Raw genomic sequence first — 22,266 nt, 5'->3', positions numbered from 1 at the left:
AGAGGGAATTTAGGCCACATTTTAGATACATTTTTCATACAGAAATACTGTTAGATGCTGGGACATGTGTTTTTTTAAAAACAGGTATTTTAAATATTACACAAGTAATTTTATTCTACTTACAAGTGAAAATCTGGGAAATGCAGAAATGAAGAAGGTAAAATGCATCTATAATTTAATAACCAGAGAAACAGTTTTAATGGGGAAGCCTCATCACATAAGCTGGAAACCTCACCCCACCTTGAACCACGCCTCTCAAGTGGTGAGAACACCACACCTTTCATCCCTCCCTCTATTTTCCCATCAGTGTCAGTCCCACCTTATTCCAGAATGAATTACAGGCAGCTGCATGACAATCGCTAAATCCCTCAAACTAGACCTCAGTTGTCACATCTGTACAAGACACTACCACCTCACCTTTGTTAGAAAGACACCATGTGAGCGAATGTCACTCATCCAGTACCTTCTTCACACCATGTATAGTGCTTATTGCTTTTAACACACCTCATGTTCAAGCGGAGAAGGCAATGGCACCCCACTCCAGTACTCTTGCCTGGAAAATCCCATGGAAGGAGGACCCTGGTGGGCTGCAGTCCATGGGGTCTCTAAGAGTCAGACATGACTGAGAGACTTCACTTTCACTTTTCACTTTCATGCATTGGAGAAGGAAATGGCAACCCACTCCAGTATTCTTGCCTGGAGAATCCCAGGGACGGGGGAGCCTGGTGGGCTGCCGTCTATAGGGTCGCACAGAGTCGGACACGACTGAAGCGACTTAGCAGCAGCAGCAGCAGCATGTTCAAGCACCATCCAGAGTACAGTGTTAAGGTATTGTGAATTCCTGATTTATCCTGATGACAATCTACCTTCTTCTGGAAGTTAGAGGGAGCATGGGTGGGGAGGGGATAACTGGATAAAATTTTAAACAACAAAGAATTAGGAATTAAGTGACAGTATCATGTAGGAGTTTTCTTTACAGTTTAGAAACAGAAGCAACTTATACCTTTCCCTGGTTAATCTTCCTAGACTCAAAGTATTCCAAAATTTTTTCCTTACACTCTCAAATTTCATGGATATTCCTTGACAGCACTCACATCACAAAAGTGCTAAGCACCAGTCAGAATGATACATAAAGGGTCTGCAAAATGAGAGTGTTCCATGCTCTAAGGGAATCTGAACCTAGGGTCCAAGTGTGTGGTGAGTCCTATCTCAAATCTGTCTGTTAGGCACAGGTGCATGTGCACAGAAGTGCACACTCATCCTACACCCCATCCCCACCACTGTTGCAGATTCTCAGCAGACCTGCCTTCAACCTGGCACATGCTGTTAAGACCCAGTCATGAAGCTTAGTCTCTGGAGGTTTATGACTGAAAAGGGCACAGAGACCCCTGGTGGAGATTCCCGAAGAGTGAATCTGGAAACAAACTTCAATTACAACACCCTGCAGCAGGCTCACCTGTTTTGCCCTTTCAATGAGAACAGTGGCCTCCACCTCACCCAGATGCTGCACCATCTTGTAAAGCAGGCTGTCTCTATTTTGAAGCAAATCATATGACTCATTATATTCTAACAGTTCCCCTGAATCCAAAACCTGTTAATCAACAGAAAGAAACCAATTAGCACCAATGTTTCACAGTAACATATTGGGTGTGTGTGTGTTAAGTCATTTTAGTTGTGTCCAGCTCTTTGTGACCCAACGGACTACAGCCCGCTAGGCTCCTCTGTCCACGGAATTCTCCAGGCAAGAATACTGGAGTGGGTTGTCATTTCCTTCTCCAAGGGATCTTTCTAACCTAGGGATTGAACCCATGTTTCTTATGAACCTCCTGAATTGGCAGGTGGGTTCTTTACTATGAGCACCAAATGTTTCACAGTAACATAACTCGGATAATTATTTCAGAAACGGGCAGGACAGGGAGAATAGAGAGAATCTATCTGGGTGGTAGGCCTGCTGGTATTTAAATGATTTGATTACCCTGTTTTACTAGACAGACAAAGGCCTAATGTGATCTTTTATTATTATAAGGTTATAGGAAAGGAAGAAAATGGAAGTTTTACACTAGGATTACTGGCACTTAATAGGCTGAAGCATCTAATATTCTGCCCAGGGCATTTGGGGTTGTTATCATTAGTCAGTGCTTTTAGCTCTCAGACTCTGAGCTCTGAGGGATATTGATAGAGATACACACAGAGTTGGAAAATATCTTGATTCAAGAAAACCAAAGTCAATTTATCTAAAATGTAGGTTGATGTCATGCAAACCAGATGACAGTAACCTGACAGCAAATTGTCAATTTGGTTTGACAGAATCTGATCAATATTTGGGGAAAAAAGGGTGCTTCTAGAATTTCTTCAGGGTTCTGGATTACTGTCAGCTTCTAAGAGGGGCAGAATCCTTTATATGAGAGGTTAAAATACTTCTTAAAGTTGGCTGTGGTTGTATTTTATTATTCTGAGAGTGAAAGGCTGGCAAAAGGAGCTGCTACATAGCAGCATTAGTAGAACTGCTCTGCACACACACACAAAAATCTGTATAAATCCAATTTTCTCCTTGGATAAGATCAAAGAAGCAATTAAGAAATTGAGCTTGTAATTCTAGAGATCATGGCCCACATAGCACATGGAGGCACCCCAATCTAAATTGCCTAGGACCTGAATCTGTTTTTACAAATTATCTTTCTGTTTCTTTTTCTTTCTTTCTTAAGGTGCCTTCCTTTCACTCCTTTTATTATCATTAAAAGGTCTGCTGGGCTTTCCAGGTAGCTCAGCTGATAAGTAATTCACCTGCAATGCAGGAGACCCCTGTTCAATTCCTGGGTTGGGAAGTTCCCCTGGAGAAGGGATAGGGTATGCACTCCAGTGTTCTTGGGCTTCCCTGGTGGCTCAGACCGTATAGAATCCACCTGCAGTGTGGGAGACCTGGGTTTGATCTCTGGGTTGGGAAGAGCCCTTGGACAAGGGGATGGCAACCCACTCTAAGGTTCTTGCCTGGAGAATCCCCATGGACAAAGGAGCCTGGCCGGCTGCAGTCCATGGGGTCACAAAGAGTTGGACCCTTGAGCGACTAAGCACAGTAGGTCTGTGCTTACTGACTAAGCACGATGAAGTGAAGTGGAAGTGAAAGTTGCTCAGGCATGTCTGACTCTTTGCAACCCCATGGACTATACAGTCCAAGGAATTCTCCAGTCAGAATACTGGACTAAGCACAATATGTCTGCTAATTGGAAATTGAAAGAGAGAGGAAGGGGCTTTTAACTCCCTCTTTCTACTTTTTAGTGACTTTGGTTAATAATTTTTTTTTTTGGTGGGGGAGGAGGGAGTGTCTAAAACAATATGCTCATATGATATAACTATAAAAACAGTTCTGATGTTAAATAGTATTTCATTCTTCATTTAGAGTAAATGTATCTTAAGAGAAAATGCTGAAACTCTATAAACAAGACATAGGTTGTTTTTCCACATAAATACAGTTAATTTCATTCTTTGTATTTAATTAAAAATAGTTATTAAGTCTCATAAAGTCTCATCTCTAGTTAATCTTTTGTTTACTTCTGTGGATCACTGCTAAGAGCAGCTCTCTCAAAAGAGCCCAGGAATAACAGAATCTGTATCACTCACATAATAATTTATATCTTCTGTAACTTGGCCAACTTAGATGTTCTGATTGTATAATTTTACTTAAGTATGACAGGATAGAACATAACTACTTATTCTGATGCCAAGGAAGAAAAAGCACAATTTTAAAACACAGGTATGCAAACACCTATGATCAATTAATCTATGAAAGAGTAATCAAGTATATAAAATGGATAAGATAGTCTCCTTGGTAAATAGTACTAGGAAAGCTGGACACCTACATGGAAATAAATGAAATTAGAACACACTAATCTTTTTGTATATGTACAACCATACAAAATAAACCATATACAAAAATAAACTCAGAATGGTTTAAAGACCTAATATAAGACTGGATACTATAGAACTAGAGGAAAACACTGGCAAAACACTCTTTGACATAAATCACAACAATATTTTCCTAGATCAGTCGCCCAAAGCAAAAGAAAAGAAGCAAAAGTAAACAAATGGGACCTAATCAAACACAAAAGCTTTTGAACAGCAGAGAAGACAACCAACAAAATGAAAAGAAAACATTGAATAAATGGGATAAAATATTTACAAATGATGCAACCAACAGGGGGTTAATATCTAAAATATACAAACACCTCATATAACTCAATATCTAAAAACCAATAACCCAATCAAAAAATGGACAGAAGATCTAAATAGACATTTCTTCAAAGAAGACATACAGATGACCAACAGGAAAAGATGCTCCACATCACCAATTATCAGAGAAATGTTAATCAGTCAAAATGAGGTACCACCTCACATGGGTCAGAATGGCCATCATTAGAGTCTACAAATAACAAATGTTGGAGAGTCTGTAGAGAAAAAGTATAACTTGGTGCAGCCACAATGGAAAACAGTATGGAGATTTCTGAAAAAAACGAAAATAGAGCTACCATACAATCTAACAATCTTACCACTGGGCATGTATCAAGAAAAGACAAAAAGATACATACACCCTAATTCAAAAAGATACATACACCCCAACATTCATAACAGCATCACTTACAATAGCCAAAATATGGAAACAACCTAAGTGTCCATCAACAGATGACTGGTTTAAGAAAATGTTATACACATACACCAATGCGCGCGTGAGCACACGTTTGCACAGTGGAATATCCCTCATATCACAATAAATGATGAAACACTGCCATTTGTACCAACACGGGTGAAACTGGAGAATATCATACTAAGTGAAGTAAATCAGACAGAGAAAGACAAATATGATACCATTTATTTGTGGAACATAAAAAATAATACAAATGAATCTACATATAAAACAGAAGCAGACTCACAGACACAGAAAATAAACTTATGGTTACTAAAGAGGAAAGGAGGGGGCATAAAAATTAGGACTATGAGATCAACAGATACAAACTACTATAAATGAAACAGATAAGCAAAATGGGCTTAATGTATAACACAGGGAAGTATATCCAATATACTGTAATTACCTATAATGGAAAATATTCTGAAAAAATATATATGTATTTAGGTGAATCACTTTGCTATACATCTGAAACTAACAAAATGCTGTCAATCAACTATATTTCATGTTTACAAACAGGAGTAATACATAGCCAAAACACACTTGAGAAACACTTAAGTAAATTTTCATTAATTTCTGAATTGATTCAGCAAACACATATTGCACATTTATGTGCACTTATGGTATTTTGCTGGATGCTGTGGAAAATGAAAACACACATAAGCCAGAGACCCTGCCCCTAGAGAGCCTGTACTGAGAGGAGAGAGAGAAGAAAACCTCAAGTGTGTATCATGCAGGTAAAAAAGCACAACAAGGAGGGTTTAGTAACAGAAGAGATGACTCCTGGTCAGAGGTTCTGAGGATGAGCTTCAGGGAGGAGAGAGGGCAATGAACTAGGCCTTGAAGAAAGGACAGGCATGAAAATGCAGAAACAAAGGTGGATGGGTGGACAGTGGTCATTCCAGACACATGGACTATCATGGGCCAAGTGGACAGGAAATGAGCCTGGCATCTCCTTGAGGGCAGGGTGATGCAGTTTTCCTTGTTCACTGCTGCATCTCAGGGCCCTGGCATTATACAAGATAAGTAACAGGCACACAGTAGATGAGAGTTTAAAATTAAATACAAATGAAACTAAATTCAGGGTGTGACTGGCTGATAACCCAATGGTGTGATCTGTCAAAACTACAGGGTGAGATCAAGGGGAGGATAAGTCCAGCTGGCATGGGGAACAGCTAAGGCAGGGGATACAGGGATGACAGGATGAGGGATGAGGAACTGGAGGACCACATGCTTCAGGTGGATGGCTGAGGACAAGAGGGAGAGTGAGAGGGGAAATGAGGGAGGGACAAACCAGGGCTGAGGATGGAGGCTTCAAACTCATTTATGTTAAATACTGGAAAAGATAAAGAAGAAGAGATAGTCAGAGAGGAGGGGGAGTTGAGAGGAGCAGGAGGGCAGTGCAGCCACAGATATTCCAGGGAGCTGCCCTCCACATAAAAACTAAATGGACCCACTGCAAGATAATACAATTTATTTTCATTGGCAGGATGCCATCAGTGACAATGGAGTGGCTTCAGGGAGAGGTGGGGGCAGGAGAGGTTGGAAGAAAAGCCTAGTAAGAAAGAGATGCCAGAAATGGTTTTTAAAATGGTGATAAACAATAAAGGGAGATCCCATTAGGGACAAATAGAGTGGAGAGGTGAAGATCTGAGTATTGGACCTCTGTTTTTGGCTGCCAGGTGACACAGGGACAATTGTCCAATTTGGGTCCAACTTGGAATTTGGGTCCCTAATTAAACGGGTTCTTGTGATTTTCTCAGAGACTAGACACTGTGGCAGGTATTAACTGAAATTTTTTTCTTAGGTCTTGAAATAAGAAGTCATTCTTCTTGCCCATGGAATGATGAAAGCTGCGTCATGGTCACCTCCATAATTGTTCTCCCAAATCTGCTGCTTTTGCATGTAAGCACCCCCTTAATAAAGTATTTCTTTTCCTGTATTGTGCTCTCTACTTGCACATTAGTTATCTTTTCTCTAAAAACTTTAATGAAAATACATGGCATGTTTTTGAACGAGGTTTCTCTTCTAAAATGTTGTAACTATATCCATGTAGGCTTATGAAAGAAAAAAATCCATGAAGGTAAAAAACAGAATTTAAGTAAAATGCTAGTTAGGTATAAGCTGTTTTTGTGCTTTTCAGGTGGGTATATTACAACAGTTTCTGGTTTTGGTGTCTCTGGGAAAAATTATACTTAGAAGAGGCTTGAGTTAAGGAAAAGAGGTAAAGAATATGCACAATATTGTTTATAAATAGAAGAGGTAGAATTTGAGATTCCTTGTCCTGGGTTTTGTCCTGTGTCATTTATTTTCAAAGAAAAACTGCAGACAGTGAAAATGTTGACCACAGACAACAACCCTGTAAGGGCAAGTGCAGATTTTCATACGCCCCTTTGCTCATGCTTCTACGGAGAATACAGGTCATATGAAGACTGGAGTGTGAGAGATGGGAGGGGACAATTGTGCTATTGGTTGAAGAGAAAACAGGTCATAAGCACCCAGCAAATCCTAAAAACCACAAGAAGAACTCACCTTTTAATGCAGAGACAGTGGTGAGTCTTAGGAGAAAGAGGATTTCTAATTTATCTGTCTTGCTCCACTGTTATGGAGCAAATAAGGATGATTAAATTAGTTGTCATTATGACTCCATTATGTTTCAGTTCAGTTCAGTTCACTCAGTCATGTCTGACTCTTTGCGACTCCATGAATCGCAGCACTCCAGGCCCTCCCTGTCCACCACCAATCCCGGAGTTCACTCAGACTCACGTCCATCGAGTCGGTGAAGCCATCCAACCATCTCATCCTCTGTCCTCCCCTTCTCCTCCTGCCCCCAATCCCTCCCAGCATCAGGGTCTTTTCCAATGAGTCAACTCTTCGCATGAGGTGGCCAAAGTACTGGAGTTTCAGCTTTAGCATCATTCCTTCCAAAGAACACCCAGGACCAATCTCCTTTAGAATGGACTGGTTGGATCTCCTTGCAGTCCAAGGGACTCTCAAGAGTCTTCTCCATCACCACAGTTCAAAAGCATAAATTCTTCAGTGCTCAGCTTTATTCACAGTCCAACTCTCACATCCATACATGACCACTGGAAAAACCATAGCCTTGACTAGATGGACCTTTGTTGGCAAAGTAATGTCTCTGCTTTTCAATATGCTATCTAGGTTGGTCATAACTTTCCTTCCAAGGAGTAAACATCTTTTAATTTCATGGCTTCAATCACCATATGCAGTGATTTTGGAGCCAAAAAAAAAAAAAAGTCTGACACTGTTTCCCCATCTATTTCCCATGAAGTGATGGGACCAGATGCCATGATCTTAGTTTTCTGAATGTTGAGCTTTAAGCCAACTTTTCCACTCTCCTCTTTCACTTTAATCAAGGGGCTTTTTAGTTCCTCTTCACTTTCTGCCATAAGGGTGGTGTCATCTGCATATCTGAGATTATTGATATTTCTCCTGGCAATCTTGATTCCAGCTTGTACTTCCTCCAGTCCAGCGTTTCTCATGATGTACTCTGCATATAAGTTAAATTAGCAGGGTGACAATATACAGCCTTGACGTATTCCTTTTCTTATTAGAACCAGTCTGTTGTTCCATGTCCAGTTCTAACTTTTGCTGACCTACATATAGGTTTCTCAAGAGGCATGTCAGTATGTTTTATAAAATTAAAAAATGAGAGAACATCTTTGTAAAATAGAATTCTGAAACACTAATGGTACTTAATGAGCCAAAGCTGGGTAAATCCCTTTGAAGTGTCAACAAATAAATAAAGCTATTAACTAAGCCAGTTGGTTCCCAACAAGTCTTTTGCTTAATTTACTTACAGTAAACAAAACCATTTCAAATAGCTGAGAAAAGAAGAGAAGAAAAGGCAAAGGAGAAAAGGAAAGTTATACCCATCTGAATGCAGAGTTTGAAAGAATAGCAAGGAGAAATAAGAAAGCCTTCCTCAGCAATCAATGCAAAGCAATAGAGGAAAACAACAGAATGGGAAAGACTAGAGATCTCTTCAAGAAAATTAGAGATACCAAGGGAACATTTCCTGCAAAGATGGACACAATAAAGGACAAAAATGTATGGAACTAACAGAAGCAAGAAGATATTAAGAAGAGGTGGCAAGAATACACAGAACTGTACCAAAAAAAGATCTTCATGACTCAGATAACCACAATGGTGTGATCATTCACCTAGAGCCAGACATCCTGGAGTGTGAAGTCAAGTTTACCTTAAGAAGTATCGCTACAAACAAAGCTACTGAGGTGATGGAATTCCAGCTGAGCTATTTCAAATCCTAAAAGATGATGCTGTGAAAGTGCTGCACTCAATACGCCAGCAAATTTGGAAAACTCAGCAGTGGCCACAGGACTGGAAAAGGTCAGTTTTCATTCCAATCCCAAAGAAAGGCAATGCCAGAGAATGCTCAAACTATCACACAATGTACTCATTTCACACACTAGCAAAGTAATGCTCAAAGTCCTTCAAGTGAGGCTTCAATAGCATGTGAACCAAGAACTTCCAGATATAAAAGCTGGATTTAGAAAAGGCAGAGGAACCAGAGCTCAAATTGCCAACATCCATTGGATCACAGAAATAGCAAGAGAATTCTAGAAAAAACATGTACTTCTGCTTCATTGACTTCGCTAAAGCCTTTGACCCTGTGGATCACAACAAACTGTTGAAAATTCTTCAAGAGATGGGAATACCAGACCACCTTATGTGCCTCCTGAGAATCCTGTATGCAGGATAAGAAGCAGTAGTTACAACTGGATATGAAACAACAGACTGGTTCAAAATTGGAAAAGGCATATATCACGGCTGTATACTGCCGGGTACAACATGTGAAAAACCAGGCTGGATGAAGCACAAGCTGGAATCAAGATTGCTTGGAGAAATATCAACTTCAGATATTCAGATAACACCTCTCTTATGGCAGAAAGCAAAGAGGACCTAAAGAGCTTCTTGATGAAGGCAAAAGAGGAGAGTGAAACAGCGGGCTTAAAACTCAACATTCAAAAACTAAGATCATGGCATCTTGTTCCATCACTTCATGGCAAATAGATGGGAAAACATGGAAACAGAGAGATTTTATTTTCTTGGGCTTCATAATCACTGCAGAGGGTGATTTCAGCCTTAAAATTAAAAGACCCTTGCTCCTTGGAAGAAAACCTATGACAAAACTAGACAGTGTATTAAAAAACAGGCAGTAATTTGCTGACAAAGATCAATATAGTCAAAGGTATGGTTTTCCAGTGGTCATGAATGGATGTGAGAGTTGGACCATAAAGAAGACTGAGTGTTGAAGAACTGCAGTTTTGGAGAAGACTCTTGAAAATCCCTTGGGCTGCAAGGAGATCAAACCAGTCAACCCTAAAGGAAATCAACCCTGAATATTCATTGGAAGGACTGATGCTGAAGCTGAAGTGCCAATACTTTGGCTACCTGATGTGATGAGCCAACTCATTAGAAAAGACTCTGATGCTGGAAAAGATTGGAGGCTGGAGGAGAAGGGGACAACAGAGGATGAGATGGTTGGATGACATCACTGACTCAATGGACATGAGTTTGAGCAAATTCTAGGAGTTGATGAAGGACAAAGAAGCCTGGTGTGCTGCAGTACATAGGGTCACTGGGAGTTGGACATGACTGAGCAACTGAACAAGAACAAAAAAAAAAACACATACCCATCTGTCTTTGTGCAGATATATTCACCAGTGCAACAAAATGTACTTGTTACAAGAAATGGTAACTCATTCCAGTATTCTTGCCTGGAGAATCCCCATGGCCAGAGGAACCTGGTGGGCTACAATCTATGAGGTGGCACAAAAGTCAGATACAACTTAGCAACTAAACAACAACACCTTCAACACCTATAACCACACGACTTCATGGCAACAACCCTGTCGGTTATTCCCTTCCTCAGTATCAGCCCCTCCCTCAGGCTGGCTGCCTGCCCTCTGGAGTGTCAGGTTTTGCAGCAGGTTGACTCGTCTCATGTCCACATTAAAGCTTTCAGAACAGACAGTCACCTGCTTTCCTGAAAGGAAAGAGGTACAGGGATCCCTTGGAGATATTGGGGGTTCAGTTCCAGAACACCAGAATGTAGTGAATATCACAATAAAGTCAGTTATACAATATTTCTGGTTTCCAAGGGTGTATAGGAGTTATGTTTAGACTACACTGTAGCCTAGAGAGTGTGCAGTAGCATTATGCCTGAGAAAACAATGTACAGACCTTAATTTAAAAAATAATTTATTGCTCATGGGCATACCCATGGGTGATTCTTGTTGATGTCTGACAGAAAACAACAAAATTCTGCAAAGCAATTATCCTTCAATTAAAAAAAATAAATTAAGCAAAATAATAATTTATTGCTAAAAAATACTAACCATCATTGGAGACTTTGGCAAGTAACATCAAAAATCACTGATCACAGATCACCATAACAAATGTAATGATAGTGAAAAAGTTTGACATATTGCGAGAATTATCAAAAGGTGACACAGACAAGGAGTGAGAAAATGCTGTAGTCTCCTAAGGTCTAATCCTGCTGTTCCTACAAGAGGAATCAGCAACCACAACCATTTTGGACCAAGATATAAATAAGTGGCTGAGTTTACATATCCTGGCGGGACCTCCCTGTGACATCACTGATGACCTCAATCAGGGACCCTTAAACTGAAGGTCTCCCAACATAGGAGTGGGAAGGGCAGCTCCACAGTGAAGGACATCACGGAAAACAAGTCCAGTCATTGCAAAGGTGACAGGCTCCAAAGAGAACCCTCACATTTCTCTTCTCTCTCCATCTTCCCCATTCACCCAGATGCTCAGTCTCCACACCTAGACACCAGCATCAACTCCTCTCTCTCCCCTCAGGTCCCACATTCAATTCCTCACTTGGCTCCTCTTCCTTATCTCCCCCAAATCCAACCATCTCACCATTTCCACTGCAGACACCTTAGTCTAAGCCACCAACAGTCAAGAGAGGGCACAACTGCAAGAGAGAGGGAACACTGCATTTGGAGAACTGAAGACCATCAATGTGGTTTTAGCTGTAAAGGAAGGAGGGGGTGCGGAGTGGGACAAAACTAGAAAGCTGGGGAGGGGCCAGGCTGTAAACTGCTTTGTTAAAACATGTTAAAGATTTGTACACTGATCAACTGAGAAAAATTTGAGGTTACAGAAATTTACCAGGAGATTGGCTTCCCTGGTGGCTCAGATGGTAAAGAATCTTCCTGCAATGTGGGAGAACCGGGTTCAGTCTCTGGGTTGGGAAGATCCCATGGAGTAGGAAATGGCAACCCCCTCAGTATTCTTGCCTGGAAAATCCCATGGACAGAGGAGCCTGGTGAGGTACAGTTCAGGGGGTTGCAAAGAGTGGGACACGACTGAGCAAGTAACACACACGAGTAAGTAAAGCACTAAATAAATTGAACATACTTTGATAACAGCAACAAAACTGATTGGTTCAAGGGATACAGACGTTTACATCTGTGAATCAGGTGCTGAGGGATAAGACTGAGAACTGACTAGCAGACATGCTTTCAAAATTCTGCCCTTCCTCACCGTTTCCCTAACCAATCACACATTCCAAGGTGACAGTATTTCTAAGAATTAGATAATAAAAGCTACTATTAATGCTGGAATACCAAAAACCAAAAATAAAGCTGCAGGATACATTTAGGAACAATTAATTTATTTGAACAGACCCCTAAGTGAGCTAGAGATCAAGCCATCTTTCTGCTGCTGCCTCTAAAACCTGACAAATGGCTGGAAACAGTTAAATTTTATAGCATCATTTATTTATTATGGAAGAAAGATGTTTGGGGGACAGTCTTCAAAATATACAGTGCTAAGAGCTAAGAACAACAAAGCAACAGGAAAAAGTAGAAATGAAAGGCTACTTTGCCAATTAGCATTCAAGAACACTAAATGAGGGTCTAAGAATACCAGATGCTAAAAAACATTTCTGGAATTTGAGTTACTGTCCTGTAGTCTTGGAATTTAACCCAGTCCCTCTTGAAAGTTTGCAGGTGGAGTCGGCTTCCTACTGAGCTGCTCTAGTCCAGACAACTGGCTGCACTGCTGGAGCCTAGAGCATCCCTTTGGTTGGGGATGCCCCACTCCTGTTGTTGGACTCCTTGGAGCTCACTCCTGTGCATGTCCAGCTCAGTGAGTGAGGCTACAGGTACTGCTTCAATGCTGACAGCCTGATATCTACTCAATGTCCCCACTGATGATCCATCTGACAATGCATGTGAAGTAAGGGGAGGGGGTGACATTCCAGAAACTGTCTAAGAAGTCAAAAGAGACAGTTCCATTATCATAAGACATAAGGAAGTTTGGGTGTTACTGTTTATTATTGATTATTACCTATTTTGTGTGGACCATCAAAATACCTAAATATATCTTGCATTCTTTTGGGACTGACTCCCCTTGTGGCTCAGACAGTAAAGAATCTGTCTGCAATGCAGAAGACCTGGGTTCAATCCTTGAGTTGGGAAGATTCCCTGCAGAAGGGAATGGCTACCCACTCCAGTATTCTTGCTTGGAGAGAATCCCATGGACAGAGGAGCCTGGCAGGCTACAGTCCATGGGGTCACAAAGAATAGGACATGACTGAGTGACAAACACATTCTTTTGGGATTATATGCAGCCAAAGGTTTTCCTTTGAGCCATGGTTTCTATATCATTTTGTAAAGCCACATTCTAACATTTACTGAAATTCAGCAAGCAGCAGAGGGAAACAACAAAGAGTATATGAAAAGAGATAAGGAATAGAGGGAGGAGGGAAAAGAAGATAAGGAAGGAAATATTAAATTACTGAGAGGAAAGAGCCAATCAAATCTGGAGGGAAGATACTAGACAGATATCCAGGGACCAAAGCTTGGAGCCTACCATATGTACAGTGCCTCGATCTATTGTGCAAGAGACTTGTTGGTTGTTTATCTACAGTCTCTCAGCCTTGATTTGCCTTCCTTTCTAAACTCTCACCTGTGATGCACAAGTTGGATCTCTGCAAGTCACATTTCAGAGGCTCTTTGGCAAGCTGGCCTTTTTTAGGTTCTGCCAGTAAGCGGGCACTAGAGGGAGACTGAAAGTGGGACAGAGCTAATGTTCTATCCGACTTGCTGTTCCTGCAGCGTCACCTCAGCAATGGGGCCTGACTCCAGCTCCGAGCTTCTATTAGCACATGGAGAAATAACCCTATCCTGCTTCCTCAGCACATATGACCAGCAACTGGGCCTCTCCTTGGAGGTTTGAGCACCAACTGTAGGGCCTCTCTTCTGAGTTCTTAGGTCTGAATATCTGTCCTAGGACATGGTAGCTGCTTCCTAAAATCATTACCCCAGTGCTTCCTTTCATTTTTCTAGCCTCCTATTCTTTTTTTTTTTTAATTTTATTTTATTTTTAAACTTTACATAACTGTATTAGTTTTGCCAAATATCAAATGAATCCACCACAGGTATACATGTGTTCCCCATCCTGAACCCTCCTCCCTCCTCCCTCCCCATTCCATCCCTCTGGGTAGTCCCAGTGCACCAGCCCCAAGCATCCAATATCGTGCATCAAACCTGGACTGGCAACTCATTTCATACATGATATTTTACATGTTTCAATGCCATTCTCCCAAATCTTCCCACCCTCTCCCTCTCTCACAGAGTCCATAAGACTGTTCTATACATCAGTGTCTCTTTTGCTGTCTCATACACAGGGTTATTGTTACCATCTTTCTAAATTCCATATATATGCGTTAGTATACTGTATATGGAATTTAGCCTCCTATTCTTATGTAGCAAATTTCCTATATTAAATCCTTTCAGCTGAAATACTGTTTTTCTCATGAGGCTCTTTCTTTTCATGGACTCCTTTCTGACAGCAAGAGCTGAAAAATTCTGCAACCTTAGCCAACAACCTCCTGGTAATCTAAATGAGAGGTTAATTTTTTGATTGAAGGAATTGAAAAATACTGAAACAACTGTGACACAGTGAAAATGACTGTGTTCTAGCCTCTTTAAATATGAAGCTATAATTTGGGTTTGGAATATTTTCATGGCTGGACGTCTTAAAAAATAACAATTCAAATATAAGAATATTATATAAAATATAAGGTTATTGGATATATTATTTAATAGCACATTTTGAAAGTAAAATTAATTACTCGAGTTATTTTCAGGAATGAGAAGAGAAACCAAGAGAAAATTAAATTACTGGAGGTTTCTATCAAGTTTTACAAGGAAGGATCAGTGCAAAATTGAATATAAGTGAAAAAAATTGAAATGGTGAGGGACTTACCAGTATCCGTTCACAGTCAATAACGGTACTCAACCTGTGTGTGATGGTTAGCACAGTGCACTGGGTAAATTTCTCACGGATTTTTTTTTGTATTAACTCATCAGTTCTGGAATCAGAGAAGTTGATATACTTCAGTGAAGACAGGAAAAGCAGACTAAAGAGTTAAAAACTAAAAATCAATACTTTAACATATAATCTTGTTCCTAAAAATCTAAGTATAAAAAGTCTATTTAGAAATTTACTATTTTCCACAAAGTGATGGAAAATAGCCTTCCCTTGAAACTATTTGAAACTATCTGGATTGAAACTAGCTGGATTCCGAAATCCAGCTCTCTTAGGATGCCTCATAACAATATTAACAGCAATTTGGGAGAATGGCATTAAAACATGTATAATATCATATCAGAAATGAATCGCCAGTCCAGGTTCGATGCAGGATACAGGAAGCTTGGGGCTGGTGCACTGGGATGACCCAGAGGGATGGTATGGGGAGGGAGGTGGGAGGGGGGGTTCAGGATGGGGAACACGTATACACCCATGGTTGATGCATGTTGATGTATGGCAAAACCAATACAATATTGTAAAGTAAAAAAAAAATAAAAAATGAAAAAAATTAAAATAAAATAAAATAAACAATATTAACAGCATATAACTGTCTTGGTTTCTTCCTTTGTTTTCCTTTGTTTGTGATTAATATTATTAAAAGACATCTGTGGGCCAAAGAGAGCATAGAAACATTTTTCAGCATCACTAAATGTTTTCCATTTACCACATTTACAATCTGGATTCCAGGTTTCATGGACCCCAGCTCCATACCTTGGGTCCACATTGGATGTGGCTTTGTCAAGAATCAATATCTGATTTTTCCTGAGAATAGCCCTGGCAAGGCACACTAGTTGTCTCTGTCCAACACTCAAGTTCAACCCTGATTCTGCTAATTCAGTATTCATTTCACTAGGAAGAGCTTTGATGGCTTCTTTAAGTTGTACCTGTAGACACAGAAAGAAAAACATTTCAAAAACAAACTGCTGCAGAAGTAGAAAAGCCTCTTAGACATTAGATCTTTGAAGTCCTCATGACTTCTTATGTATCTTAAATGTACAGTCATGTGATGGGAAAAGCTGTTTCCAATTAATGTTTACAGAGAAAGATGGGGGGTAGAGTCAAGTCAGGACAGAAAGATCTCAATGTCCCCCCATCCCTGCCACATGCCGTCCACCAACAATCCCCACCTAGGAATTAGTTCAGAAAGTCTCTCAAAAATTGAAGCTATTTCTCCCAATATGGTTTAAACAGAAAATCTAAAAGGATCTTTATGGTTGAATCAACTTTACCATAGTATGTTTTGCATAGGAGTTGAAAAAAAAATTACAGAGATTTTGGTTCTCTAAAGATATATTATTAACACTTTACAATTTCTTAACATTTAAAATAACACAAATTTAAACAATGGAAAACTCTGTCTTATACATTAGTAATCCTGGAACACTTCCCAAGCTTAGTCTATAAATAGTGGACCAGTCAAGTGCATTTCTTTCAATATCATAAATGTCTTCCAGTGAATGAAAACTCACAAAAAACAAGATGAATATTACATCTTATCTCCCCAACAATACAGATATAGGTCATGTTTATACTAATCTATCTTCATAAAATTATAAGATTAAAAAAACAAATCTTTAACCACCAAATATAATCTGAAAGTACACTTGGTGGTAGGGGTCAGTTCAATGAATATTCATTTTGGAGAAATATTATGGAGCAAGAAGCAAACTCAGGCTGTACTTAAAGTGAAAGAACAAAGAAGAAATACACTTCAAATAAAGAAACCAACAGATTGATGGCCAATAAATTATGTGACACAGTACAACGTCAGATAACAAAACACCAAGGGTGAATGATTAGCATTTTTGTGATATCCTAAATGCTAGAGCACTTCCAAGAATGTGATCCTGAACTGTGCTCCTGATGGAGTCCAATCCCTAGAAAGCAGGATTCTGAGTTAGGATTAAATATGGTATTGGTATTTAGTGCCAGCATAAAAAGTGTACAAACTGTAAAGAGTAAGATTTTGATTGTGGTGCAAGTGGTTGGTCTTTGTTAAGACTGACATTCTAACTTTGAGGAAATAATCTCACACTTACTCTGAGTTGGATGACATCACATAACTAATCTGGTTTTTTCCTTTTCCTTCAGGCTGTCCATATCTGCTTCATGATGAATAAGAGTTGTAAAGGGAAGTGTTTTTCATAAAATACTGTTTTCTGAGACACTGTATGTATTTATGAATCTGGGATAGTTATGAGAATAATCTGAATATCAGGCCCTCTGTAGTGTAATCATAAAATCAAGGTATGAAGCATTACAATGGAAGAAAAGGGCAAAAGATGCAGTAGACAATAATAACTAGAAGTTACAACTGGAGAATCTGAACACATTAGACGATAGTGTAATATGACTATTTTATTTCTTAATAAAGATAATTGTGTTAGATTATGCAAGAGAATGTCCTTGAAAAGGATAGAGATTGTGTCTCTTGATGACTGTGATAGACCCAGATGCCTGTCTAAGAAGCTGTCAGAGATATTTGTTGGCAGTGTGAAGGCAGAAATGAATCTCATATGACATATCTGTCCCTATAAATTAGAAAGTAAATCCATATAGACAGGTTATATATAACACTACTATTAAATGTTAAAGGATTATATTCTTATAACAATTAACTGGCTCCAGAATATCACATCACACTGTAAACTGTAGTAAGTATATAAAAAGTTTTAATTTAAGTAAAATAGAGCAAATAATACTAATCAAAACTATGCATCTCAATATGAAACAGTTCAGATCATTTTTGAGGTTGGGAAAATAATGGAATATAGCAAAATTGAAAAACAATAAACTGAACTTATAAGATACCCTATTTCTATCATCATAAACATTTTTAAAGTAACCTGCTGTGTAGTGTATCTAGTAGGTGCCAACACCTCTCACAGGAGGTTAACATAGATGTCAGGTGCTTCCCACATTTCGTGGAATCTTCTTACTTCTCAAAAAGAAAGGCTGGTGAGGGCTGGAAGGAGACAGAGAAATGTAATCAACAGATGGGGAAGAGCTTTTACTAGAACAGGGCCAGCAATAAAGGAAGTAAAGGACAGCCCGTTCACCTAATACAAGGCCCTGGGAAATGGACATGTGAGGTGTCCCACAGCAAGGACTGAACCACGTGGTTCCTGATGCACAGGCTGCTAACACCTAGGTTTCTGTATCTTGGTTTCCTGTGTGATGAGACACACTTGTGCCCTAACAGAGATACTATCAATGCTGGATTTGTGTGACACAAAATTTTTTAAAGAAATAAGCCATACTTCTCTAAAATGAAGAAATCAACCAAACATTTAGCACCTATTTATCAAGTGTTAACTTCCCTGGTGGCTCAGACTGTAAAGTATCTGTCTACAATGCGGGAGACTGGGTTTGATCCCTGGGTCGGGAAGTTCCCCTGGAGAAGGAAATGGCAATCCACTCCAGTACTATTGCCTGGAAAATCCCATGGACAGAGGAGCCTGGTAGGCTACAGTCCATGGGGTTGCAAAGAGTTGGACATGACTGAGCGGCTTCACTTTCACTTTATCAAGTGCTACTTTTTTAAAATCAAAAGACTGAGCTAGATCCCATGGGAGACTAGAATTCTGTCTATGGTTTAGAAATCTAAAGTTTCTGCCATCAGTAGAATCAATTTGTAAAACTAGGACTAATACACAAAATAATTAGTATTGAAATATACAAACCAACAGCAACTTAATAGTCAAAATTTTTTTCATGCAAGGGTAGGGAAATTCAGTGAAGTAGGGCATGGGGAAACATGACACAAATAACAGGAGCTCCTCTAGAAATTAACTTATGCATATAAAATCTCAGCCAAAACACCAGGGTTCTGTTACCTGAATTCATGCTGCAGCATTAAAATGATATAATCGTCAATAAGTAATCATCATCACATTCCAACTAAATACTTTTATAAACACTTTCTTATGAAACTTCATAGCATTTTATTAGAATGATCTTTTTATCTTTCAGTTAATAATGAAAAACTAGTGTCTTCACTTAGATATCCCCTAAGGCCAGAGGAATAAAATGAACATTGGAGGGTAATTAGGGTAATTAATTTACCAGGTCACTCATAGAATTTGATCCCACAGTTTTAATGTCTAGTTTAATGTTCTGTTAAGGACAAAATAATGAATCTAGTTGCTTGGGGTTCTATAGAAAAAGCTAAAATGAAAACATGAGGGATTATATTGTTGGTTTTCATTATCAATACACACATTTTAGGTGTACCCATCTCATCACTGTTCTCCTAGAAAGTAAACAGTTAAAATGACAAGCTTCCCTTAATTGCCTGCAATGCTATGAATGTACACACACAGATACTGATGCTAACAAGTTAATAACATTACATAAATTACCTCTTCTAAGACATTCCACAGTTCCTCCTCCAAATACTCATTAAAGGGATCCAGATTTTTCCTCATTGTTCCAGTGAATAAAACAGGTTCCTAAATACCATGAAATAGTGAATGTTAGTACCTTAATCTCTTTTCATTTTAAACCAATGCTTATAGAAAATGAAAATACAAAATATCAAAATTCACTGCAATTATTAATACTAAAGTTTCAAATGTATGTTTACAAAACAGTATCTCTAAAATAATTTTCCATTGTACAAAGTGTGCTACAAAAAATCCTCTGGACTATTAAACACTAAAAGAAGAAAGTGTTTAAGAAGTATTTTCATCTTAAGAAAAAAAAAACTGAAGAAAAGAAAGGAAAATTTGATTTTTTTTTAAAAAGTTGCCATTCTGGTAATAAATATCTGCTTAAACACACACACAAACTGACATTATAATCGCATGAGAAAGTTTACATCAAGATCTACATAAATTAACTGTCAATCCTGGTGTGATTAGGAAACATCAACTGCATGATTAGTTGAGGCTTGTGCTTCAAAGCAAAACCTTTCAACATTTATACGTTGGCAATGAAGAATAAACTAGGCTATTTTCTCCATTGGTCAGACTGTCTTCTAGGATCTGGAATCTCTCCCCAGGGATGAATGGAACATCCCTGCATGTTCAAAGAGAACGTCAGCTCCTGGGGCCTGAGGCACCTCTGTCCATGGAGAAATCACCTCTGATTCTGCATCAGCTGGTCCCCATGTTCTCTCACCTGTGCATCAGGATGACTTGCCTCACAGAACCTCATTATTAACTTCAAGGCCAGAAGGACCTGAAAACCACTGTGATGTGAGCCATAATAAAATTGTTTAAATAGCTTTTACTATTCATGATCAGGAGGAGCCACAAGTAAATTACACTAGAAACACACCTCCTGAGTTTCAAGAGAGAATCTTGTACATAAGCTCATGTAGACAATTTACATTTTCTTCTGGAAGGCTCTAGTAAGCCAGGTCATAAGAATATGGGCAGCAGAGACGAGCCCAACAGGTTCCTTTCAGTGAAGGGGGCAGAACAAGGGGAGGCAACGTGTGGGAACAAGAGGAGACCTGACTCTTCCACAAGTGCCTGGAACTTCTCGGAATCACCAGTCTCAAATCCCACCTGGCCTTGAGGCTGGACTTTCCTCCTCACTTCATAAAAGCCTGAGAAGAAAGACGAAGAAGACAAATATTTCCTTTCCCTAGTCATGATGCTTCCCATACCTTCTTTCCCTATTGTCTCAGTTTTAAGTCTAGTGATCAAGAAATGAACGCAGAACGCACAGGACAGTGTGCCACCAAAAGAGATATATCCCTAAGGAAAGTCCAAAATTAAAAATATACTATGTAGGGAGCTTCATTTGCACAAAGTTGATTAAGTGACCGATAAGCCTATAAAGCATTGAAAATCACTGGATATACAACATTTCAAGATAATTATTGAGTTGAACTGAAAAATCCAGAGACTCAAATTTAAAGTTTCCCTTAAAACTCTTGAATTTAAGAAGAAATATTAACAACCATCTAAGCAATAGTAAGAGTTCCTTGTCAGGAGAATAACCATCATTGTACTCCAGATTTTTATAAAAACTTTTTACTCTTTGTAATTTTCAACCCTAAGATTCCCCTGTGCAGGTGATTTCTCATCCTTTAGCTGTATCTATGAAGTTTACACAAACAACCAGTGAGGTGAGGGGAGGCTGGTCCCCAGTGTTCCTCGCCCTTCTCTTCTCCATCTTCCCTCCATTATCCAGGTCCTTTCAAGTAAGCAGGTACTCCCTGAATGTAACCTCAACTGGCATTCTTCCTGGGGAATATACTTAACTACTTCAGATCTTGAGCACAAAGGATACATACATCTCAACTATCTGTTGTGTTTAAGGAAATTATTTAGGAAAAGCTTTCATTTTTGCTTCTTCCTGAAACTGGATACAAATTGAGGAGTACTTCCTAAGAACACAGTATTCATCTTTTAAAGTTCCTCCAAGGACTGATGGTCTATGTCCCGGCTCCCCTGTCTCTGGTTCCTACTCAGGTCCTTTCTGCTATCACACCTCCTCCAGTTCTGACCTGTTCATGGCAGGACCAACAGTGATGGGGATAAGCCTGGGAGAGAGAGATGACCCCAGAAGCGTGCTGCTGTTCCCAGGATCACAGGTAACAGGAATTCGGGGAAGATAATGTGGGCCTGGCTCACCTGAGTGGGGCAACTCAAAAAAACAGCACTGGGCTCCCCCTTCTGCAGAGTCTGCTCTCAGCTTTCCAGGTTACTTAAATCAGGGTGTTGACACACAAGCATCACTGCTTGCTACTCATTTGAAGGGAAGAGAGATGTACGTTTTCTGCACACAGACAAGTTAACTTCAAGTAACCAAACCAACAGACTTTCTCCATCTCTGAACCAACAAGACACTGTAAAGACAAAGGGCTCTTGGCTGGGGAGGGGTAAGATTTTGAATATCTTCTCCTGACACTCATTATCTCATAACACATAAATGAAAAAACCCATTTCAAAACTGATATTCTCCAAATGAGACTCAAAATAGGAGGAGTCATACCTTCTGACTTTACTACACTTTTGTTATGTTTTGGGGAAAATATCTCATGAGAACATCATTCAGTTTAACTAACATTTATTGAAAACAAAAAATAAATTTGGAGTCAGACAGTTCTAAGTTCTGATTCAACTTCTCATTAGTTATTAGACTCAGGGTAAATTATTTATCTTTCCAAGACAGTTCCATTACTGGAAACTAGGGTTAGCCTTGCAAGGCTGCTGTGACAATCTGAAACAACAATGAAG

At 39.4% G+C, this 22,266-nt stretch overlaps 1 protein-coding gene across 1 annotated transcript in view; it reads right to left on the bottom strand.

Moving 5' to 3' along the window:
• Nucleotides 1–22,266, bottom strand: part of LOC112577712 (ATP-binding cassette sub-family C member 4) — a 161,705-nt gene that overhangs the window by 5,191 nt on the left and 134,248 nt on the right. The window contains exons 27-30 of the mRNA XM_045162483.1: nt 19,435–19,524; nt 15,785–15,957; nt 14,969–15,074; nt 1,457–1,591 (exon numbers count right to left, since the gene is read on the bottom strand). Coding sequence (XP_045018418.1) covers nt 1,457–1,591; nt 14,969–15,074; nt 15,785–15,957; nt 19,435–19,524 — 504 coding nt within the window. The remainder of the gene's footprint in view (nt 1–1,456; nt 1,592–14,968; nt 15,075–15,784; nt 15,958–19,434; nt 19,525–22,266) is intronic.

The sequence above is a fragment of the Bubalus bubalis genome, chromosome 13 (assembly GCF_019923935.1).
Source record: "Bubalus bubalis isolate 160015118507 breed Murrah chromosome 13, NDDB_SH_1, whole genome shotgun sequence".
Classification (NCBI taxonomy): Eukaryota; Metazoa; Chordata; class Mammalia; order Artiodactyla; family Bovidae; genus Bubalus; species Bubalus bubalis.
This window is presented reverse-complemented; position numbering and strand designations above follow the sequence as displayed.